General features: G+C 50.2%; 1 protein-coding gene across 6 annotated transcripts in view; it reads left to right on the top strand.

The window, feature by feature from the left end:
• Window positions 1-24967, top strand: part of PKNOX2 (PBX/knotted 1 homeobox 2) — a 257123-nt gene that overhangs the window by 177148 nt on the left and 55008 nt on the right. For 5 of the 6 annotated variants that reach the window (XM_019710526.2, XM_074321097.1, XM_019710525.2 and 2 more), the window contains 2 exons: window positions 2900-3008; window positions 18763-18902. In XM_019710526.2, the coding sequence (XP_019566085.1) occupies window positions 2922-3008; window positions 18763-18902 (227 nt within the window). In that variant the 5' untranslated portion in view covers window positions 2900-2921. The remainder of the gene's footprint in view (window positions 1-2899; window positions 3009-18762; window positions 18903-24967) is intronic. The other variant, XM_074321096.1, reaches the window with a different exon arrangement.

The raw sequence follows: 24967 nt of genomic DNA, 5'->3' as shown, positions 1-24967 counted from the left end.
GCAGAGAAGGAAACTTAAGCCGCTGATGAAAAGGCCTTCTGTTCTTTTGCAAGAGAAGCCCCAGAGAGCAATGGGGCAGTGGCCTAGTGGCCTGTGGTGACCCCAGAGAGGGGTAGGGGGAGAGACAAAGGCCATCTGGGTCCTCAGATAATTTTTCCTATGGACTCTGAGGTCAGTCTGGCCCCTGCTTTGCAGCCCCACAGGCTCCAGACTAGAAAATCACCTCTCAGCCTCATAGTGGTTGTCTGGCTGCAGACCACTCTTAACCACCCCTCCTTACCACCAGGCAGGGCAGCCCTTGTAAATATTTCTAGGGACAATGACTCTAAAATGACCTGACCTCCCATTCATTGGACAGTGAACAAAAGAATGCAAATTAAAGGCTCCTGTCTTTAGTCCAAATCCTCCTCATCGAGCTCCCTTTGCTTTGCCTTCATTATGACTTTGTCATCCTGGAATGAGGTTACAGAATGACCCAGACCCGAGGTTGAAGGGAACTTGTTGCCCCTAAAAGGGGAGAAAACCTCCTGACAGAGCTCACACCCCACACTCTACCCCCAGGCTCCCTCTGCTGGACACTTCTGGCACTACAGCCCCACAGAGATGCCTTTTTTTGTTGTTGTTTTGGCAAAGGAGCATCTGAAATTGGTGTCCCTGGAAGGGATCTGCCTTTAGGACCCATAGGCCCATCCGAAGTCACTGCATCTGTCAAAGTTCCAGGAAAGCCTGAGCCTAACACATGCCTGAAATATCCCTATTTCCTTTATTCCCTCAGGGTCCAAGAGAAAAAGCTTCCACATCCATATGAATTTCTCAAAAGCCTTGATTCTAGAAGTTCTTTCTGATGTCTCAAGGAGTCTGTATCTCCTCCTCCCCTCCCCCCCAACACTTTCACCCTGCTCTTGCCTTCCTTGGATGTGTACCATCCCCAGACAAAGACCCCGCCTTGCAAATAGGCATTGGTTCCCTGCCTGAAGAGATAGGCTCCCTCAGTGCCCCTCCGAGCCTCTTTGTGAATCTGGATCTAAGTGTATAGTGTGTGTGAGACGGGGCGACCCTGAGTGTTTCTGCTGCAAAGACATCCTGGTAGCCCATCTTCCAAAGTAAGGCCAGGTGGGGGGGAGGGGTGTGGGGGGGGGGGGGAGGTACAGGCAGCAGAAGCCAAGGGGAGTTACCTGCAGTCACAGCGTTTTCAGCACAGGAAAAGCCCAACAGAACCTCCATTTCCCTTTCCTCTTTCCCACTGGACTATCACCACCTCCACTCATAATGCTCCTTACAGAGAAAACCTTGCCTCCTTTCATCTCTCCTTCCACACCCCCAGCACACTTCTTTGCACATATTTGATATTTATCAAGTATTATTTGAATGAATACCTGGGTTTCCAGTACTTTCGCATATGCTCTTAAGGTCAAAGCACACCTGGTACTTCAGAAACTGAGGTCACCCAAAGCTGATCTTTCCTCCTCTTCCTGAAAAAGAACCACACACACACACACACACACCACATAGGGCCCTGGAGACCCTCCCCTTTACTTAGGCAGGTCTGGAACACCCTCAAATTCCTGCAGAATTCAGGCATGTGAACATTTTGGAAGACGCTGGGGAGGGTGTAATGGGAGGGCCTCAGGGAGAGGGGAGGGAAGAGAAGGAGGTCTGGGTGTCATCCTCACAAAGGTCTGTAGCCCATCAGTACCCTCCATCTGGGAGGACAGGTCCTACACAGCCCACAGAGATTCTTAGAAGTCTCCATGCCCCATGATGGATGAACCTGTATCAGGCAGCTTGCCCGTGGTTCCAGCTCTAAATATTTCAGGGCATCAATACATCAGAGCTGAGCTAAACAGCTCTCTGGGCATCCAGTTTCCTTGGGTGGCACTGCCAGGATGTCTCCACTTACAGCAGCACCTTCTGGTTCAAGGAGATACTGAGGCCTAGTGGGGACCCCTCACTTCCTGGTTGTGGGTGGGGGTCAGGGGTACCGTAAAGCCGACCGGGGGAAACTGGGAATCTGGAGACTTGGGTTTCATCCCTGTTTCACCCCCACCCCCTGTTCACCCCTTAGGTTTCACCCCCCCCCCCCACTAGCACTCTACCCCCAAACACACACACGTCACTCCTCTTGGTCTCCATCTCCTCCTCTGTGAGAGGGGAGCAGTGGGCTCTGACAGCCCCTCTGGCCCCGCGTGTCTGTTTCTACATTGAATGAAGGCTAAGGAAAATCCTCCTCAATAGAATGGGCAGGCACATCCATAAGCCCATAGTCATCAACACACACCGAGAAAAACCCGCAGGTGATGGGCACTCCCCCAGGTTCTCGGATGTTCCTGGAAGGCCTCCCAGAAGTCACCAGGGCTGCTTGCTCCACTCTCCCTTCTGAGGAAGGGACCAGCGAGCCACGTCCCTTCGCACCACTAGGGGGTGTAGTGAGCACACCCAGGAGGGGGCAGGGCGGTGGTAACTGGAGCTGGAAGGGCAATGCCTGAGGCCTCAGAGTACAGGTGGTTGCTCTGAGGGCCTGGGATGGGGAAAGCACCCTTGTCCTGTGGGTACCCGAATGGCCTCTTACCCCACTGTGCTACCATCAGCCAAGCCCCCGCCCCCTCTCCCTCCCCACTAGCCCCTACCCTCAGCTGATGCTGAACTAAGCATGGCTTCATACAGGTTGTTTTACACATGATTTGAGTATTGTTTTATTTAAGTCAAATCTCACAGCAAGCCTCTCCCCACGCAGGCCTCTCCCCGTAGCTCTCTTCTGGGCTTTAAATTCCCCTAAAGGGCTTTAAGCCCTTGCTGTGTGTGGTCAGTCCAGGTGGCCCAGCCTGCGATGTCCACCTGCTGGTCTCCGGGCTCCCTGTGCTCTCAGTATTAACGTGTGGCCTCCTTTCTCCTGCCACAGATCCTCGATGTGAATCAACCCCATGATGCAACATGCCTCCCCAGCCCCAGCTCTGACGATGATGGCCACGCAGAATGTCCCTCCCCCACCCTACCAGGACAGTCCACAGGTGAGTGTCCACCAACCAACAGGAGGCGTGTGTGGCCTTCCAGGGGCGGAGGGCAGGGCCTGGTGCTCCCTGGCCTCTTCCCTGTCAGGCTTGGGGAGGACTCTCTGGAGAGAGACTGGCAAACACAGAACCCCAAAGGGAGTCACTGCATTTGACAAACACGGGATTCAGATGCTACCTGGGTAACTGTCGCCAGCATCTAGGACCCTTGCCTAGAGCACCGAGTTGTGGTCCTGTCCCCATCCAAGACTGCTTCCCACTCAGACATCAGACAAATGTTTCAGACCCCTCACTCATGGAGATACAGGTAAATGGATCTGCCTTTGAGTGTTTGGGGGAAACTTCTTAATTAGAGGCTCCTTATTACCAGCTCCTCCTATTCATGGTCACTGGTGCCTCTATGTCCATCCTTCTCTGCCTGCCTAGTCGAGGAATCTCTCTTCAGGATCCGCTCAGCTGCTATCTATAAAAAGGCCAGGCCTGCTTCTCTAGGCCTTCCAACCCTTCCGTCTGGTTCCCAGTTTCCAGGCCTCAGCTCCAACACAGGCCCCCTGCCCAAGTTCTTCCGAGATGGCCACTTGGTTGCAGCGCCTGTGGAAGGCAGTGTCTTTGCCCTGTCTTCCTATTGTCTCCTCTCCTCCTGGAAGCCTGGCCTGGCTTTTGTGGGTTGGCCTCCTGCAGTCCTAGCGCCGGTTACTGCTAACCTTTGCTTCCCCAGTGTGTGCCTCACACTTTGTTCTTCTGAGACTCTGAGTTAGTTATGAGGCTGGGCTTTCACAAAAGCTTCTATTCTCTGACCTTGACCTTTACACTCCCCTGTTTTCTCTAACCTGGTCTCACAAGTCAATATTAATTCAACAGTTATTTATTGAGCATCTATAACGTGAAATGCAGCCAGCTATTAACAGAATATTCATTCATTCATTCATTTAACAAATGTGCAGTGAGTGCCTACTATGTGCCAGGCAGTCTTTCCAACTCCTCCCAGCGGTGTTTTTGCCCTGCCCTGATACCCCTCCTATTAGGCATTTCAAACACAGCTGTTCTCGTGGACAACGCGGAAGATCTGTACAGCATGAGAAAGATATTAAGATGCAGACTTTTGCTCCCGTTAGGTCCTCTGGCCCTGACACCCCCAGCCTAGTGTGAGCGTTAGTGGCTGCTCTATCCACCCTGTTGTTCTCCCACAAAATTACACTTTACCGTGTCCAGCACACAGGCGACCATTGACTCCTTGGCCTGCAAAGTCCAAAAGCACTTGTCACTCACGGACCTTTGAGCACATGTGCTTTTGTCCCCACCCCTGCTCTCACATATCAACTCCATGCGCCTTCCTAGGCTCTCCTCAGCCTACCCTCATCTGCAGCAAACCCTCTGCCCATGTCAGTAACTTTCCACGAATGACCGCAGGTTGGACTTGGCACTGACACGCTTCCGCTATTTGAAAGCTTCGAGGTGAGCAACAGTATGTTGGGCCCTTTATTTCTATGGTGAGGATGGAGAACAGGAGGCCTGGCCTAGTGGAGACCTGGGAACCTAGAGGTCACAAGAGGGACAAGCATAATCCTTCTCAGTAGACGCAGACCCATGCCCTCATCTGCTCAGGCAGAGAGGGACCCCGAGGTAGTGAGGAAGAGGCAGGAACTTCGGCTCCATTTCTTTTGTAGCTGGATGCTGCTCTCCCAAATCCACAGTAGGAAGGGGAGTGGCAATGGGACACTTCCTGCATTTAGCAGGTGGTGGGCACCAAGGCCCACACCCCCATACCCAAGGCTCAGGGATAGACGGGCCGTCAGAGAGGCCAGAGAGCACTGGATTGGCACAGCTGGCAGCTGCTGTCTCCTCCCGCCCCAGCCCTACCCCCCTGTTTTGCTGCCTGGGCAGCTGGGAGAAGTTTGGGTTTGGTGGGGATTAGCAGGAAAGCTGCAGGAAGGGCCTGTGTTGTCCAAGAATTCTGATCCGGGTGTAGTTAAGTAGAGGAGCCTAATTTAATTCTCAGCATACAGCTGAGTATTAATACATCCCAGCTGCCGAGGGGGGTGGAGGTGGGGCTGCAGCCCTAAGGCGCTGGGCCCCCCGGAAGCCACCACTGAGCTGCTGTAGCCTTTTAGGGGAGGAAAGGAGCTCCAGTTCCCCATTTAGGGTCTCAGAGCAGAACCACAATTGCAGGGACTGTCCCAACGCTCTCCTCTCTGAGGAGCCACCAGTATTTCAAGAGTGAAAATACTCACATTTACAGCAAGGGCACAGTTTGCCCTGGGGAAGCCACACTCTTGTTTGTGACCCCAGAGGTCCAGGAATGTCTGACAGGAAGTCTCAGTGTCCATGGTAAAGTGACCAGGCCAAGGTCTGGGGTCTTTATGGCCTTGGCTTGGCCACCAGGCTGTGGCAGATTTCCATGGGGCATCCCTGGGCCAAACTGGTTCCCAAGGAAACTGCTCAGGACAGAAAACCATAGGAGGAGTTAGGGCAGGGATGGAATAGGTGGGAGGGAGGAGGAGGGTGAGGTCTCCAGAACGTAGACTCAGGTGGAAAGTATTTCTTTCTAGAAAGTGCTTGATTTGGAAACCCATCAGCTTTTGGGGGGCCCCTCTCTCCATTCTTGGGGCTGCTAGAAGTGGCTTGCACACAGGAGTGTCTTCCACGTGCGTTTTCTGCTGGGAACCTGCCCTGGTCCTCCTGCCTTCTTCCCTTTATGCTTTCAAGAGGCTGAGCCCAGCTTCTCAGGGGAAGCCCTGCTCCCTTGCCCTTGTAACGCTCATTATCCTAGAGAACCAGCTGCTCTCTGACTCTCGGTGTCCTCAGGAAAGCCTAGCCTAATGGGAACGTGGGACAGGCACATGGGGGTCGTCTGGAAGGATTCCCACCTCCTCCTCATTCCTTGAGGTCTAATCTCATTACTTTTGGACCCAGTCTGAGTTGTTTCCTCAAGGCCTGCACAGCTGAGCACATGTCTTGGTCACCTCCTCGGAAACCCAGTTTCTTCCACAGGCAAAAATGGACAGTCTCTAATATGAAGTCCCCAAAATGATAAAGGAAGCAAGAAGCAGAGCCCTTCCTCTGAGACCCATGGAATCGTTTTAATAATGTTCCCGTTGTGCTAAGGGCTAGCAGTATCGAGCATAATCTATTCAAATGCACAGGAGAACCTCACATTGGCAAATTAGGAATCTGCATTAAAAAAAAATTCCCAAGCCCCGGACCTTCTTTATAATAAATTAGAATTTTTTTTTTCAAGGCAAGTTCTTAACTTGGCAATTTCATTTTTGAAGTTTGGGGAATAAAGTTATTAAAAATGAGGGAAGCTTCTTTTCTCTTCCCATTTTAGGAGAGAAGCATTAATGGTTCTGGCCCCGCGCTATTAGCGCACACCAAATGGTATGATGGCCAGGCAGCCTACGGCCCCTCGGTCTGCTTCAGTCAGTCGTAGGGAAACTCCATGATTACTTGTAAGGACGTCACTCTGTATTTAATGTGCTCTAAAGACACCCTAAGCTTAGAAAGGGCAAAAACAGTGACCACTGGACCCCTTCCTCTGTCCTGCTTCCTCCTGATCTGGTGGCTTCCTGTTAAGTTCTGCCAGAGTCGCAGCACCCCCTACTGTCTAACTGCAGCACATCAAAGTCCAGTGTGTTGTAGCTGGGCCCTTGAGGCAGAGGTGAGTCACCTGGGATCCTGGCGTTCTGGTTGTTTAATGAAAGCATTGTCTCTAGGGAGACCAGCATATGAACTAGGTGTGTGGTCCCTCCGTTCAATATATTGTGTGAATTACTACATCACTCTGCTTCCGTTCTTCTGCATCTCTGCCACAACCCGGCCACCTGCCACCTGGACTCTCACAACCCCCTCCTCCCACTGCCCAGCTCCCCTCTGGTCCTCACGGAACTCTTGAAGTTATTATGTTCTCTATGGTTTCTCCCTCTCCCGGCAAGTGTCACTCCGGTCCCCTCCTAGAATCTTCATGATAACACTGCAGCACTCTTACTTCTTCTAGGCCTCTCCCCTTCGTTCATGAATCCCCTATCCACCTCTGAAGTGTCCTTCAGATTCTCCCATTTCCTGTAACACTCCACATGCAACATGACCCACCAGGCAAAGTTCTCCCTTTGGTACTTGCATCAGTAGTTCAGAAAACCCTCCGGATTTGCTAGCTTCTCCTCCCTCACCTTATCCGCACACACAAAAACTCCTGCTACCAGCACCCCACCCCCCACTCTTCCTCAAACATAGGCGCATACATAATGTTCCACAAATATATTTGCCCTTGGCTTATAGGAAGACAAATATTGTATCCGGTCTAGTTGAGCGTGTCTTCAATGTTCCTTCTTCCTCTGCCTGCTTGTCCCCAGCACGTCAGGCTGTGTGACAGCGGAAATGCTGCTGGGTCCTGGTCTGACCCACTCAGCACAGTACTCTGAATGACAGCACTCAGTGAACAGTTTCGGAGCAAATTGATATGTAGGCAGCCAGGGGCTTATGGAGCACGACTCGACGATGGGTGATATTAAAAAGGGTTTGGCAGTTCCCCAAGGATGCAGCCTCATTGTTGACCAGAGGAGGCAGGACAGGTGTCAGAACTCTCAATCTAGGACTCGTGTGGGAATCGCACGTCAGGAGGAAGTCAAGCATTTCCTGGGGACCCTTTGGCAAAAGCTGTGTTTCCCCATCCCCCTCCATCCAGCCGCTACCCTCAGAGTGAGGAAAGTGGTGTTCAGGAGTCCCGAAAACTGTGCTTGGAGATCTGGGGTCAAGATGATGCTATCTTACCCCTCCTGCCAGAGGGAGGCTAAGCTGGGCCAGCCATGTTGGAGAGGCCAGGCCTGGCTCTTTGTCCCTCCAAGTGCCTTCTTTCTCTCCCTATCCCAGCACCATTCTCACTTGGGTGGGGCCAGGGGAGCAGACCTCCTGGGGAAGCTGGACCATTGATCAGTCATTGGGGTCCCCATGCTGGTTTCATTAACTGGAGGCAGAGGGGGTGGCTGGAGCCCCTGGCTGTGAATGGCCCCCATCCAGACCACGCAGCTGTGACAGGCAGAAGCGGGTTCAGATGTTTTCACACTTTACATTCCTCTCATCTCTTTAAGGGCTGGAGCCCCCTGCCTTGCAGGGACCTCTGCTCAGCTGCCTGTGAAACTCATTCGCTTTGCAGCAATGGAGTTAATTCAGCAGCTTTGAAAGTCTCCCTAAGCCTTTTCTGTGGCTATGATTGATGGCTCCCTGTCCCCCTGGGGGTAACACCCCAGGGACCATAGGGGCGACCTGTCTGCCCTTGCTCGGACTCATCCAAACGGACTCCTCACTTTCCTTTTTATTTTCTGCGGGATCTTTCTTCTCTTTGTGCACAGTGACCTCTCTCCCTGGTGGCTTGAGCCACCCATGTCTTTAAACTGGGCACATCCCTGAACTCCAACTCACTCGAGACCTGGAGTCTTCACGTCGAAAAGGCAAAGCAGCCTCAGGTCCCACAGTGGGGCCTGTATGTCCCCACTTAGGAGATGGCGGGCCAGCAACAAGGCTTGTGAATGCTCACTCTAATGACCTTGTCCAGGCTTGTATTTGATGAACTTGCTAGTATCTGAATTCTGATATTTACCCAAAGAACAGAGATTTTATTGTCTGCCTATTGCCTCCAAGCAGGATGAGTGCCCTAAACAGTTACAAAAATAGTTAATGGCCCAAGTATACAAAGCTTAAAATAAATCAGGGAACAGGTGATCAAGTAGCCGCGGGCCCTACGAGGCCTGGGACTTGCTCTGCCTCCCTTTCCCGGGAGATCTTCTAGGAGCTCTGGTGTCTGCAGGGCCCAGCGGGAGGGGGATGGGTGAGTAGGGCCAGGGCTGCTTGTCCTTGGAGTTTGTGATCTGCAGGAGGAAATGTGGGATGACCTGACGTCGTAGAAATTGAGGAATCCTAGGTCTTGTTCCAGCCCTGCTGATGCTGAATTATATAAACTTTAGGCGAGTAATTTCAGTATTATTTCTTTCATTCACTCACCTTTTCAATAAACAGTGCGTGCTTTCTGGGGTCTTGCAGACCTTGTGCTGTATCCTGAGGGTGCAAAATTCACAGTTCCTGCTCTAATGGAGCGTATAGTCCATTTTGGGCCTTCGTTTCTACATGAGGAAAATGGGAATCACTTCTGCCTTCCCTGCCTTGCAGGATTGTTGAGAGCGTGGGTATGAAAAGTAGAGTGGTGTTTCTCGCCTCTTTTCACCCATGACCCTGATGCTAAATTTTTGCTCTATCTTCTGTACGTCTCCAGTAGCCAAGATTGGATTGATCTTTAATTACTCTACTTTTTATTAGGAACACAATAGGCACATCAAATAATGTGTTTCTAACTATAAACACACCCCCTTACACACACACACACACACACACACACACACACACTGCAATTCTGATGTGCCTCTTAGAAGTCACTGGTTTAGGATTATTATATAAGTGAGGGGTCCCCTAGAAATGGATGGAAGGTGAGGAGCAAACAGTTCCCAGGAAAGTGCACCAAGCTGGGTTGTGAAAGACTCGGGTCCAAGTCCATAGCTTTCCTCCTATTAGCCACATGTCAGTAATGCCCCAGAAATGCAGGCGGGGCCGGTGAATATTTCACAAGCCTCATTTGTAAACCATTGCCTACGATTCGTTTTAAAATTAATTATTTAGTCAAGATCCCCATGTTGCACTGCAGAGTAATTTTTCTATGGTCTGTTCTATCCGGCGGGCCCTGGGGTCAGAATGTAGGTGACCCAGGCATGCTGTTCCAGGAGACGTTTCAAGCTAAATTGGGCTGCCCTGGCTCTGCTGCCAGGCTTCCCCTCCCTGGGCTGACTGGGTGGGGGATATTTGGAGGAGCCCTCATTGACCCCCCCTCCCCTTTTTCGATCCCTGAGCCTTTTAACACATCACTCACTTATCCCCTCATTCGGTCAGTCATTCAGTCATTTAACAAACACACTGGGAGCCCACCATGAGCCAGCATGGCAATGGGGCCTGGGAAACCAGTCTACCAGGAAGACAGACAGAGAAGGGCCCTGCAGTGTTACAGGCATTAAGGTTCACACATACATGATGAGGCAGGCGTTGTGGCTACTTGGGTCTGGGGGACGTGCAGACTTGGGAAGACTTCCTGGGAGCGTCGGTTCTCCAGCTGAGTTGGAAGAGGAGTGGGCCTACACGTGGCCGGGAGGGAGGCAGGGCGGGAACATGGACATTTGCTGCAGAGGCGGCTGTGGGAGAAGAGGCACAAAGACGTAAATCATTGGGCGTGTTCAGGCAACCGTACACTGTGGGGTCTGACCAGGTGCGACAGAGGGAAGGGGTGCTGTGCTGGAGACAAGGCCAGGGTCAGTGGGCAGGCCCAGGCCTGGAGCTCCTGTGGGCTGTGCCCTCAGCCTAGAACATTGGCCATTCCCCCTGCTGCCTCCCACCTGTTCAGGCCAAACCTCATATTTACCAAATGACTTCAAGCCCTGACCTCCTCCCAGGTCCTTGGACTCTATCCTAGTTGGGAGGAAACCAGATCTCGCCCTGCCAGTTTGCCCTGGTGCTTCAGAGAATGCCAGCTCTTGGTCAAGCCCAGTGCGGCCCCTAGTGGGCCAGACCTTTCAGCCCCCCGTGTTCTATGGCCTGGCGGGGCAGGCACTGGAGATGGGCAGCTCTCATCTTCCACCTGCCCAGGTCAGGTGGAAGTCTCAAAGAGGGGAGTCCGCTTAGGAGGACATGCTGAGAAGGTGCAGGCCTACGTTGCTCAGGGTTTACAGAAAGGATCCCATGAGAGGCTGGTGGGCATAAAGTCACAAAGAGCAAGACTGTCTGTGGGTGAAGGGTGTATGTAGGGGGACATGTGGGTTTGGGTCTGGAGTGTCTTGGACAGGCATGGGGTTGGATTCAGAGAGGAAGCACCCACTGTGTACAGTGCACCCTCACATATAGCCCTGGGAGGAGGTATTAGCAGCGCTGTTTTTACCTGATGGGGAAATTGAGGCTCAGAGGAGCTGAGTCTCTTACCCAAGGTGACATAGCTGGTGATGGGGTAATGTTACCTTCCATGACACCTCGGCCCCCTCTCCCACCTCCCTGGGTGCTTACAGGCAAACACTTTCCTTCAGCAGAGGCAGGACCCCTACGGCAGCCCACGTGACAGAAGCAAAAGTGGCAGCCTCGAATGTGGGCTGCCAGTTGTGTGGATTATGTTAACGTAACCACCATATGCCGAGTATCTTCTAGGTGCCAGGTGCCTTGCATACATTACCTCATTTGCTTTTAACAACCCTGTACCTTAGGTATTATTACACCTGTTTTGTAGTTGAGGACCCCAGATCAGAAAGGCTGAGTAACTTTGCCAAGTCACCCAGGAGGAGAGTCCAGTCCGTTAGATGCTCCTGCCAGTACTTCATGCTGTGTCCAGTTGGCTTCAGCTCTGGGCTAGATGCCACCACTCCCCATCAGTCAGGGACCGTGACTTCTCTGTTGTGGCCCAAGGCATTCAGGGTCAAGGAGGTAAATCTGCAGCCAAAAAGGCATTGTTTGATGGGGCTCCTGCCCTCCCACCAGTTATCTCTGCACTCAACAGGTATGCACACTCTATATTGAACATTGGGGCTGCAACAGAAAACAGGAAAGAAGGGTCCCCGCCCTCCAGGGTCCACAGGCTAGTGGATGAGAGAGGCAAGAAAGCCAACATGGCTAAACAGTGTGTTTGGGTTCATGGAAGCCCAAAGCAGGGGCCCTGAACTGTCCCTGATGCTCAGCCAGCACCCACTGAAGGAGACATCAGTCCCCATGACAGCACCATAGCCATTTCACAGGGGAGCAGACTGAGCCCCGACAGGTCAAGTTACACATCCAAGGTTGCCCAGCACCGAGTGGCAAAAGCGGGACTCAGTTCTGTCTGATGCCACTGTATCCTGCAAACCACCCTGTGAGTGCTAGAAAGACCCTGGTGTCATCCGCATTCTGAGCCACCTGCTCCCACCTCCCATGAACAAAAGAGAACTCGGAATGGCAGCTGGCAGCAGGCAGTGGCTGACCATGATCGGTCCTGGGCACCCTGAAGGGTAGGGTGTCTAAGGCCTCAAGTCTCTGGCTCCTCAGCAGCCTGCAAGGGAAGTGAACCACCTTCAATTAATAACTACCCACAGCTTCCTACTTGGGTTCTGCACAGAAGGACTGTTGCCGGCATGACCGGTGTTTGGAGAATTGACTTGAACTCCTCATAGAGGAGCAGTCTTTTGGGGGTGGGGACAAGCTGGGCCGGCGGTGAGGACGGGTGAGCTAGATGCAGACCCGAGAGCGTACACTGGGAAGCAAAGCTTCATTCTGATTCCCGTGCCCTTCCTCTCTGCCCTCCTTTACAGTCAGGGGGAAAAAGTCTTTCCATGCTCCTCTTCGAAGAAAAGTAATTACATACAAGAGTTCATACTGTGACTTAGTCAGAGAGCCCTTGGTTCTTGCCCCAACCTTTGCACAAACTGTGATCTCCAGCAGCGTCTTCCCCTCTGTGGGCTTCTGTTTTTCTCCTGTGTGGATGGGGATCGTACCAAGCTATTGCACAGGATTACTGTGGAGCACGAAAGCCTACAGAGGGGTTTTCTTAGCTCCTTAGAACGTAATGTGCCCCCTGCCTCCCCTATGATTGGGAAAGGGTGATGCTTACCAGAAATGAAAGCATCTATGGGGCATTGCAGTGTCAGCGAGGGCAACTGAGGCAGGCAGGTAAGTGTGCTTCCCAGCGTCTCCTAAATCACCTGCTTATTTCCGTGGTCAGACTAAATCGTCAAAGTGGCTAGATCTCTCAACTCCTCCAGATTTTGCATTCCCACACACACAGCTTAGAACCCCAACTCTTCCCACTTTATATAGGATGGGGACAGTCAGGAACTTTCATCTCAAGCTGTCACAAACCAGGATTGGGCAGGACTCTTTAGTGCCCAGCTTAAGGTGGGACTGGTTCCAGCTGGGTGACAGAGAAGTCCAGAGGTTATAGCATCTATGGAGGCAAAAGTGTGGGGTGGTGGCCTAAGGTCTTTGCCACAAGAAAGGACCGTAGGGTAAGAGGAGGTCGGAACCAGAGAATCCTATACAGGTTCTGACACAGCCCCACGGCTCACAAGCGGTGGCCTTCCAGGGAATGCTGCCATCATCCCCGTCCACTAGTCAGCATCCTGTTCTCTTGATTAATCCTCAGGGGGAGTAGTTGTTACCCCTATATTTATAGATAAGGAAACTAAGAGTCCAAAAGTTCAGGGACTTCACCTCGAAACACTAATATGATTGACAGGGGCGTATCAAACCCAGGGGCTGGATCCGCGGCTCCTTCCGCTTTCAGAGGCTTCTCTGCTCTTTCAGAAAGTTCTCCAGACATTGTTCAAGTTTGTCTCTCCTCCTATGTGCCTCATTCCCCTTATTGGAAAGGGACAGTCCTCCTGTCTGTGTGATGCCATATCCACACCCTGTCCCCAATGTGCTGCCTCGGTAGAATTTCCAGAGTGCACTGAGGTCTTCTCGGAGAAAGGCTCGGAGTGTGGAGCAGCCAGTTCTGGGACCAGCTGTGGACACACCGAGTAGCCTCATGGAGTGTAAGGCTAGTTTCTAGTTTCTTCACGTGCCAGATCCTGGAGAATTGGAGAGAAACCCTGACCTCGGTGGTATGCTAGAAACAATCAGCTTTCTGGGTGGAGGTCAGGGAAAGGCCCTAATTTGCCGCGTTTGCCAATTTCTGTGGTGTAAATGTTTCTGCCATGACCATTTCAAGCCACCAAATGTGATATCAGCCAGCTTGCAAAACTCCTGAAAATTTAAGTTGGCTTTCACAGGCCAGAACCAGGGAGTTCCAACCCATCATTTAACGGTTATGCCCCATCATGGCCCATCTAGTCTGTCCCCTACTCCTGCTCTTCAGGCTATACTGCCCAGTAACGTCCCCAAAAACTGCACATAAGCCACCCTCATCCCCTGCCCCCAGACCCTGCAGACAGCTGCAGGCCTCTCCCTTTGAGTTCCAGTTCTTGGGAAAATGGGTGTCTCTGGCTGGAAAAAAAATTCTATTTGGAGATAAATGCTCATTCTCCAAACCTGGAGGAAATACAGTGTTTGCTGAATTGGCCCCCAGGAGCTAAATAAATTTGAATCACCATCCTCCTTAAACCAGCTCTGCTCTCTTCTCCACTCTGAGCCCCAGTAAACAGCCCCTCAGCTGGGGGCCTCTTGGGATGCTGGCAAGTGACTGCCTATGCTTACATTTTTATCCTACACTTTCCTTTGTAACCCAGCAGGGCTTCCCCTTACCTCCCCCAAAGTCCTGCCTAGAGACGGGACTTGAGAGGAAAAGGAATGGCTCCCCTCAACCCTCTCTCTTAGAAACTCCTCTTCATGGGAGCCCCTTATGGATTCCTTCAAGGACATGAGGAAATTCACCCGTAGTGGGCAGAGCAGAGCACACCAGCCTACCTTGCCTTTCATCCGTAAATGGGCTGTACAGACATAGCACTGCCTTACTTTAGGAAAGAAGCACATTTTGGAAATCTCGTGTTTAATAACAACTACCACCCCTCCACCTGGGGAACACTTTCGGGTTGCCAAAACACTTTTCTATATTGTGAATCATCTAATCCAAACCTCATGCCAACCCAGGGCAGTGGGTAGTGATTATTAAAGCACCCTCATGGCGTCTGAGTCTGCCAGTCCTGGAAGGGACTTTAGATGTCACCCTACACAGAGGCCCACAGCTGATTGGTCAGTCTCTGCTTGGCCCCTACAATGGTGGAAACTCAGCAGCTCCTGGAGGCAGCCCATTCCAGCCTGGGAGAGTGCTTAATATTTGGGTCAAGCCCAAATCTGTCCCTGTGTTATATAGATTTAATGCACTGTTTGTAGTTTGACCCTTCAGGGCATACAGAAGTGATGGAATCAAATCCCTCATTCAGATAATCAAAGGGGGTTCTCCTGTCTCTCCACTGCCCCCTCCCCCAAATCTCTCTCACATAGCCCAGATTCCTTCAGATTTTCCTCATATAACTTAGTGCAGAATCCTTTCACCGAACTGCTCAGCACTCCGCTGAATGTACTTTCCTGTACCTGTTTCAGCACAGTGGGTGGGACTGGAAGCCCTGTGTGAGCTGTGCATCTCTTAATGCATCCTCAGATAGCATTCACTTAGGTTGGGTTTTTTATTGTTGTTTTTGACAGATACATTACACTTTGGACATACTGAGCCTGCTGTCAACTAAAACACTGCTGCTAAACCGTGTCTTCCCTGCTCTGCCCTTATATTATTGATTTTTTTTTTTTGACCAAAGTGTTAGAAGTGTTGAGTTCTGACTTATTAAGTGAAAATGAATCTTATTAGACTTAGCATGTTGCCAACATTGGTAAAGATCCGCTGGACTCCAGTTTTATGTCACCCATAAATTTGCTGAGCATTCCTTCAGATATCTTCTAAGGCACTGCTAGAAATATTGAAGAGGGCTAAGGAGAAAGTACGCAGCGCTCTCCTAGAAGCCTCCCTCAGGCTGACACCTACCTTTTAATTGTCATCCTTTGGGGGAAGCTGACTAATCCACACCATTGTCCACTGGGCCACTTCCTTCCTTGTTTTCCACAAGGATATCATGGGAGGTACTGGGCGGAGGTCACTAACACCATCCACATCTACTACATCTCCTTGTCTGCCAGCTTAGTACAAGGTCAGACAATTAAGTTCACAGACTCATGCTAGAAAAAGTGCTACATACCTCATTGCTGAATATCACTATGGTCACCTTCAAAGTACTCCCCTTGGGAAGCTATGCACCGATGCCAGTGCCTAGTCCACCCTTCAAAGCAATTTTGGAATTCTTTCTGGAATGGCCATCAGAGCTGTCATTGTATTACCCTTGGTGTCCTGAATGTCATCAAAATATCTTCCTTTCAATATTTCCTTTATCTTCAGTTAAAGAAAGAAGTCATTGGGGACCAGATCGGGTGAGTAGGGAGGGTGTTCCAATACAGTTATTTGTTTACTGGCTAAAAACTCCCTCACAGACAGTGCCATGTGAGCTGGTGCATTGTCGTGATGCAAGAGCCATGAATTGTTGATGAAAAGTTCAGATTGTCTAACTTTTTCATGCAGCCTTTTCAGCACTTCCAAATAGTAAACTTGGTTAACTGTTTGTCCAGTTGGTTCAAATTCATAATGAATAATCCCTCTGATATCAAAAAGGTTAACATCATTGCAACAAGTTCTCAAACTTAATTGTCAGCCTGGTAATCATGTTAAATCCAGAAGCTGAGCCCCATTATAGCAGGCGGTCGGCCTTGTGACCCCCGTGCCCAGCACAGTGCCTCGCACATGGCAAGGACTCGAGAAGCATTTGAAGAAATAATGGGTAGCGTTCACGAATGAAAGGAACTGGCTCGGATCAATGTGAACATTAGCGATATTCAGGTTTTGATTCCACCTTCTTTCTATATTTTGAAAATTGGAATATTTGTTTCTTCCTTCTTCCCTCCAGCACCTCTTTAACACTCATGACTCCTAAAAGGACACCAATTTGCTTACTGATGAGAAAATAAGAGCTTGGGAAAGTTCAAGGATTTGCCCAAGGTTAAAAGCTAATAACAGGAGACAGTAGAATTTCAGCAATTGTTTGCTGGCTTCGAGGTACCATGATGTATGTCTAGCCTCTAGTGCACTGAGGCTGGGGAAGCTCCCCCTGCTCAGACAACGGTGACGTAGACATTTCATCCTAACAAAAAATGATAGGGACACAATAGAGTAAAGCAGGTATATTTCTTTTATAGCCTCAGTCTCATTCACTATCCATCATTCATTAATTCATTTCGTTGATTCAACATTTATTTATTTATTTATTTATTTATATAAATTGTATTGGGGAACATTGTGTTTCTCCAGGGTCCATCAGCTCCAAGTTGTTGTCCTTCAATCTAGTTGTGGAGGGTACAGCTCAGCTCCAAGTCCAGTCACCGTTTTCAATCTTCAGTTGCAGGGGGCACAGCCCACCATCCCATGCAGGAATTGAACCGGCAACCTTGTTGTTGAGAGCTCGCGCTTTAGCCAACTGAGCCATCTGGCCGCCCTCAACAAATATTTATTGAGCATCAACTAGTGCCAGCCTATTGTGGGCCCTAAGAATACAATTGTTAATCCCTCTTTAAGCTTAAATTTTAGTTAGGGATGGGAGAGAAAATAACTAAGTAAGTAGATATATAGTACAGTGGTACCTTGATTTTCGAACGTCTCCGTTGACGAACATTTCGGCTTACAAATGCCATAAATTTTATGGATCTATGGTATCATTAGATAGTAAAATTCATGCTAAATTTGCAGTTTTAGGGGTTGATTTTAAAGGTCTGGAATGGATTAATCCATTTTGCATTACTTTCTATGGGGAAACTGTGCCTCTCTTTTTGAATGTTTCAGAACGCGAAAGGTCTTCCAGAATGGATTACGTTCGAAAACCGAGGTACCATGGTATATGGCCATGATAAGTGCATGAAATAAGGCAGAGCATGGGGATTGCAAGAGGTGGATGGGTTCTATTTTACTCTGAAGACATGGCATCTGAGCAGAGACTAAATGAAGAGAACGAGACAGCCAATGTCTTGGGGATATCAGCCCCAGCAATACTGTATTGTATTGGTGGAGGTACATACAACACATTTTCTTCCAGAAAGCAGGAACCTAGATCATATGATGAACTTTCCACCTATAAAATATCTGATTCTTTCCAGGTGTATTCATTCATTTATTCACTCATTCATTTTCTCAATAAATACTAAGCATCTCCTCTGGGTCAGTTGAGTGCTGGGGGGTGAAGATGTGAACAAAGCTTTAGTGCAGGAGGCAGACAAGTCTATGAGCCCAAAAGCACCGGCGGTAAGAGCTGCCATGGCGCCATGGACACGCTGGCGGAAGAGAACAGTTGAGGCATGTCACCGTTCATGACATTCCAGGGCTCCATCTGACTACAGAAAATATAACATAAAAGCATTAGATTCTGCAATGATGATTATCAAAAATGTCAAAGTCATTTAGCATTTCTTTAAACAAAATCTTATACAGAAAGTCCAATATATAATAGTAAAAGGAATTGCTCTGATTATAACAAAATTAGGGCCTTAGAGGCACCTTCTAAAACATATAACAGGATGAAAACTACTGTCCTAAATATCTGTTATGTTTAAGATCAGAAATCTGTCCATTTTCCACCAAAATCCGCTTATCTTCAAGTGCCCGAGTAAACCAAATTTGGAGAACCGTTCAGTTATCAATCGAAACCACTAAAACAGTTACCTCTGGCTTGCGTTAAATGGAATAAATCTCTGCCCAGATGACAACTGATTCAGCTATTTTCCCCCCTCTTCAAAGTCATCAAATCAAACTTAGCGCAGTCGAGGTGACTCACAAGCACAATTTAAAGGGCTCATCGTTTTGTTGTTTTCTGCTTCTGGACAGAGGGCGTACCTTAGTTTGCACTAAGAATCACCTCTTTTAAAGTGTGCTGGTGCATCCCCTGGTTATGAGTTGTCCTAAATTGTTCTCTAGAACATGCTCATTTGAAGAAAGTCCTGCTTTCTTCGCACTCTGACACATACAAATGGATGTTCGCAATTCTCTTGCACACATTCTCTTATGTGCACACACACACACACACACCACACACACCACAAGCCAACGTAGACCTTACAATTCCAGCTGAGGAACCCACTGTCCTGGCCACACTAACCGGCCGCCTCCTCTTTCTTCTCTCTGCAGATGACGGCAACTGCTCAGGCACCCTCTAAGGCCCAGGCTGTCCACATCTCCGCACCTTCAGCTGCTGCCAGCACTCCCGTGCCCAGTGCCCCCATTGACCCCCAGGCCCAGCTGGAGGCTGACAAGCGAGCTGTGTACAGGTAGGAGACACTTCAGCCGTGGTGAGAAGCCCTCAACCAGCTTCAGGCCCAACTCAGCTGTGAGAGATGAGATTGCAAGCCAGTGGGTGGGCTCAGCAAAGACAGTGGCCAACAGCTGCTCCCTATAGGGCCTTCTGTCTCAAATCAATCCAGAGATCCCTCAGCTGGCCACTGTGGGTTGATGCTAGCTTCCTGGAACTGTATAGTGAGGGATATGAGAGCCTGGGCAGTATCTTCCTTATCCAAGCTGGGGAGGTGAGCCCTAATGAGCCAGAAACCCTCCGCTCAGCAAACAGACAGCTGCCTGGGGACTCCCCTGTCCAGTCCCATTGTTGCCTTCACTCCCACAAGAGCACTGGACATCTGGTTGCACCATCTAGGAGTTGGTATTATGCGAACTTCAATATGTCTGACAAGTATTGGGAGAGCTTGTTAAAATGCATGGTTTTAGGCTCCGCGCTCAGAAATGCTGACTCAGTAGGTCATGCTACAGGAAGAGGAATATGAACTTTTAAAAACGTTCCAGGTGAATGTAATGCATACGGTCCTTGGACCACATTTTGATTCATGGTAGTCTTTAGTTTTGAGCAACAGGTGTTGTGTGCAGCTTTATAGGTTCTGGCACCTTCCCCAGATGGGGAGTTTGCTGATAGCAGGCACTTGTCTCATCTTGCTCTGCACCAGCCCATGTACCCAAGGCTGGGCCCTGAATGGTCCAGAGAGTGGGAGGGGCTCAGGGAAATTCCTGCCTGTCTGTGTCGGTGGCTGGGGAGAAGCTGGAGTCATCTGAGAGCAGGCCTGGATGAGGCTTCAGCAGAGACTGTGCTATCATTTGTCCACACGGAGAACTCACCACCAAGAGAAGGTTCTCAAGTCCCACTCAGGACTGAGGCGGGACCCTTGTTCACATTTACTGTGTGAGCATAGACATTCACCTGTACCGGTGAGCACACTGACCTCTGTCTGGGCACACACTGTAGCAGGTGCTAATGTCAGTAACGTGGAATGGGCTACCTAGGGTGGACAGGAAGAAGACTGATTCCCTCCTCACGCCCCCTGCAATGGCAGAGCCTTTGTGATGATGGTGGTGATTGTTGCTGTTATTACCATTATCACTGGCATTAGTTTTAGTTACTCAGATGAGCTGAATTCTTCTAATGCCAACAGTTGGGGGTCCAGAGCAATGAGCTCTGATCCATAGATCCTTGCATGAGGGTCCTTCCCAGGTCTGGAGGAAGGCTAAATCACAGTGCCTGGGTGCCCCTGCCCAATGCACAGGCCTGGTCCAGCTTCCTGCAGGGAGCGAGCTCTGCCTTGGGCCCCAAAGAATGCCGTGACCTGGTCCCAGTTCTTGTCAGAGAGACTCCAAGAGGCATCAAGCCAGCCTCCCCCAGTATGGGACTGGGCACATCTGTCCTCCCTTCCCTCCTTCCTTCACACTCTTTCCTTGAGCCTTACTATGAATGTGTGGGAGCCCTGGCTGGACTCCAGGGGAAAGAGGGTAAACCTATCAAGTGCACGGGCTGTTCCTGTCTCTTCAAACAAGAAACCAACACAGTATGGTCAGAGCTCTAACAGAGACGCTTCACAGAAGAGGCAATATTGAAGTTTGATCTCAAAAGCTGGTAAGACAGTTCACCAGGAGGAGCAATGGGTAGAGTAAGACCTTCTAGGCAGAGTAGAACCTGACGTGTTCCAAGAACAGCCAGGAGCCAGAGCAGCTGGGAGGGGAAATGCAGCTGCACAGCCACCTGTAAATTAACCTGTGTGGTGGGCTGCTGCTTCTGTGAGGGCTGTAAGAAGAGAGAGGAGAATAACATGGCCTCCGGAAACTGCCTCATGGTCTGAAGACTTGGGGGCACAGCCATTATTCTTCGCTAAAACCCCTACTACTCAAAATATGGTCCACTGTGAGCAGCATCAGTCGCCTGAGAGCTGACTGGACATGCAGGCTTTCAGGCCTCACTCAGGCCTAAGGGTTCCTGATCTGCACTTTCACAAGGTCCCAGGTGATGTATGGATGCAGTGAGACTGACCCCAGGCACCGTCCGAGACTCTTGATGGCAGGGACCTGTAGTGAGTACAGATCAGAGTCTAGAGAGACTCCCCCAGATTTGTGTGTAACAAAAAGCTTCCGGAAACTGATGCTTGAGTCACGCCTCTGTCTCTGAGCTCTAGTTTCATGACAGAACCTCATCAGCACGTTTGGTAAGCATTCAGGAGACAGCCCATGTGCGTACCTGGCACTGCGTCTGGCACAAAGCAGAGGGGTCCCCTTGTTCCCATCAGTGGGCTCCATGGCCTCCCTAAGATGCCAGGCTCCTTCCCCACCCAGGCTAATCTACAGGACAGGAAGGTGATCTCCCCCACAGGAGCTGTCCCTCAGGATGTCACATCTTCCTGTTTGCTTTCACACTCACTCTTTACCTTCTCCCACCACACTGACCACCCCACAGCCCTTGGTGTTTGCCACGTCATCTGTGCAGGTCACCACCAACCGCCCAGCCAAACATGGCTGCCTGGCATCTCAGGACATCAACACTGTTGTCCAACTTCACTTCTCTGCAGCCCGTCCTGCCTGCCTCCTGCCCCAGGGTTGTCTCCCACAACCACACCTCTCCCATTAGCACCAGCTGCCCTCTCTGCAGCCCCTGTGAGATGACAGGGAGGGAGCTGAGCCTCCTGTAGGGTTGGGTAATTTTAATTAGATTTGCCTGCCTGGGGCAGCCTGACTGCTCCAAAGCACTTCAGGGAGTCGGCATTTCATGTCAATAAATGTAACAAGACTCTTTCGATTCAGATTAGTGCTCACACTGACTTTTGGGAGCCCCCATCACAGCCCTTCCCAGAACCACAGATGAAGGAAGGGTGGGGGAGACCCCTCCTTGCCCAGGCCTCCGCAGGGCAGCAGAGGGGCAGCCTGACAAAGGGAGGCATGCTTGTGAGCGAGAGAGCCTGCCACTGCCCCTGAGGTTTTATTTGTGTATGAGGATGTATTAATGAAATGTGTTGGTTCCTTCTGGTGTGGACACTGTGTGTGTGTGTGTGTGTGTGTGTGTAGGGGCAGAGGGGAGGCCTAGGCTGTCTTTAATTGGATCATACCAAAGCATCATCTGGGCTAATCAGCAAGGCAGCCAGGAGTCCTGCTCAGATTAATGACTGCAGTCTAATCTGAGCAGATCCCGTGATTGGATGCACATCGTGGGTAATTGTGTTTGTGGCCCAGGAGCAATATTGGAAGGGGTCTGAGGAGGGAGCCATGCAGTGAGGTCTGCAGGCTTGGACCCACTCAGTTCTGTCCTTCCTCCGCCCCCACCTCAGCCCCAGGGTTCTTCCCCTTAGAAGTTAAAATGTCGCTTGGACCACAGCACACCACAGCACACCATCTCTCCGTGCTGGTGGAGAGTGTCAGGTACTGTGTGGGACCTGGCGGTTAGGTTGCCAGCAGTGCAGAATCAGGGCCAAGAGGGTGAGGTTAATCCAGCTTTCACTCTCCCTCCTCCCTTCCAGTCTCCTTCCTTCCCCTTTGAAGTGAGTGGGTTCCCATGGAAACCGTGATGTCCTGGGGAGCAGAAGAGTGGCAGGGAGCTCGGCCTGGCCAGGTGTGAGTGGGGGAGGAGGTTGGCTTTGCTGAGACTGCTCCTGAGGCATGTTAGTTCTACCCCTCAGGCTCAAAACCTCTCTGAGAACCCAGGAAGTGGCCCACCTGGTGCTGAAGAAGTTACTATTATTGATGGGAAATGTTAGGCTGGAGGCATGAGCACTGAGAAAATAGTGGGGGCAGTTGTGCTTTGCTTCTCCATTCAAAATGCTGGAGAATTGAACTGCAAATCAGGTGGAGAGGGTGAATGGCTGCTGCACTCCATACAGCTGACTTTGAACAACGCAGGGGCTTAGGGGTGCTGAACTGTGTGCAGTTGAACACCTGAGTATAACTTTTGACTCCCCCAAAACTGAACTACAGTCGGCCCTTTGCATCCGTGGATTCAACAACAGGGGCTGAAAGACAGTACTATTGACCCGTAGTTGGGGAACGCAGGTTGGGAATATAAAAATACTGTTTTTGATCTGTGGTTAGTTGAATTTTGGATAAGAAACCTGTGGATACAGAGGGCCAACTGTACTTATTGGGGGGGGAAATCCACGTATAACTGGGCCCGTGCAGTTCAAGGGTCAACTGTATTTCTGCTTTGTGGCAGTACTCACAATTGAATTGATTGTGTTAACATTATTTCTGTCCTTCCCTCCCACCCCCCAGATTATTAACTCCATGAGGGCAGGGTCTATGTCTGTTTTATTCATTGATTTATCCCCAGCACCTTACACAATACCTTAGAGTCAGCAGCTTGGATGAAGTACGTGCTAAATCAGTGCTTAGCGAATGGATTCGTGAACTAGGCGAGGCAGTGCCCCATATCACTATACACCACGGTTCCAGGTTGGTGTGCTGGCAAACTGGCTCTCGGGGGCAAGGGGAGGGAGAGCTTTGACCTGTAGCATTTGCCGGTTGCCAATGGGTGAATGCTCCCACCATGACCCATTTCAAGCTACCAATACGAGGCCACTGAACAGAGTTGGGAAAAGATGCGTTCAGTTGGTTCTTGCCCGCCTAAAGTATAAACCCCACACAGGTGGCCAAGTTACAGGCACACAGTCTCTTGTTTTTAAACAGGTCAACGCATCTTATAACTGATTCTTTGAATGGTTTTACTCATACCTTTAGCCATGATCTGACATTCCTTGGTCTTCGTTGGCTTATCTGGTCTACTCCTGGGTTCTAAATTTGAAATGTTTTCTCTTATTAAATTAATACTTAGAACAGAGCCTGGCACAGAGTAAGTGCTTTATAAGAGTCTGCAATTGTAATTTCCCTCCCCGCCCCCTTAACCTCAAGACAGTGAATTTTCTCCTTTCCAGACCCATACCCAGCAGTGTCTATCTCTTTCCATTTGCTTGAGCAAAGCCTCACCGTCACCCTCAACTTATACACCTTCTCCAAGTAGATTCCAAGACTTCCCTGCTTTATCCATCAACAAACTCCTTCCTGGCAGCTCCAGAAACCCTGCGTCACACCATTCTTCTGCGTCTTTAGTTTCTCAGCTTTCAGAATCATGACCTTTCCATATAGCATTTCCAGTTCTTCACGTCAATCTCATCTCTCCGTAAACCACAAACTCAGACCTTTTACTCATGTGACCTGCCCCTAGAGAGCTCATGCTGCAGTCCCATTCTAGTTCAATAAAAGCAACATACATTTCTAAAGCCCTGTTTGTCTTACACTTGTTCCTGTCTCATCCAGACTGGGTCCCTCTGGAATCCACACTCATTGGGGGAAGGGTCAGAAGAGGGCAGTGGGCGTGTTCGGATCGCTCCCTTAGAGACCGTCCTTCTAAAAGTCACTGAAGTTCCAGGCCTGATCCCGATGGTCCTATCGCTAGAGGCGCAGATGTCACAGAGCGGCCGTGCTGGGCAGTGGGATGAGATCTAGAAGCAGATTTAGTGATAACTAGCTTTGTCACCTTGGGGACGTTCATCTCTCTGAGCCTCTGTTTTCTTAACCATAAAAAGGAAACTAGTAATAGCTAGACTAAACTTAGATCATATATGATAATACCTGACCTACAGATCAGTGTTTGCTAGGTAGACTGGGGTGGGGTGGGGTGTTTTAAACGGAGGAGCCAGTATGGGTCCCCACAGCCTGTTTGGCATGGAAGGGGTCTGGTGCATTCAAGGGGACATAATCCAGGGTTAGGATCGTGGCCTTTAGATTTAGATCGCCTGGGTTTACCTTCTGGCTTCACCACTGGGCACTAAACCTTTCTGGGCCTCGTTTCCTCATCTGTAAAATAGGGCTAAAAATAGCAGTATGTCTTTATCAGGCTTTTCATGAGGATTAAATGAGGTAATGCACAAAGAGCTTGGAGAAGGGTCTGGCATATGGCAAGCACTCTGTAGGTGTTAGCTGCGATTAGCAGTTTGGGGACATGCAAGCAGGGGTTGGTCAGGCTAGAAGGTAAAGGCTGAGGTGGTGCACCAAGAGGCAAGACAGGCAAGGGCTCCCAGCT

The sequence above is a fragment of the Rhinolophus sinicus genome, linkage group LG16, assembly GCF_036562045.2.
Source record: "Rhinolophus sinicus isolate RSC01 linkage group LG16, ASM3656204v1, whole genome shotgun sequence".
Lineage (NCBI taxonomy): Eukaryota > Metazoa > Chordata > Mammalia > Chiroptera > Rhinolophidae > Rhinolophus > Rhinolophus sinicus.
Note: the sequence above shows the minus strand (reverse complement) of the source record. Positions and strands in the feature narration are given on the sequence as shown.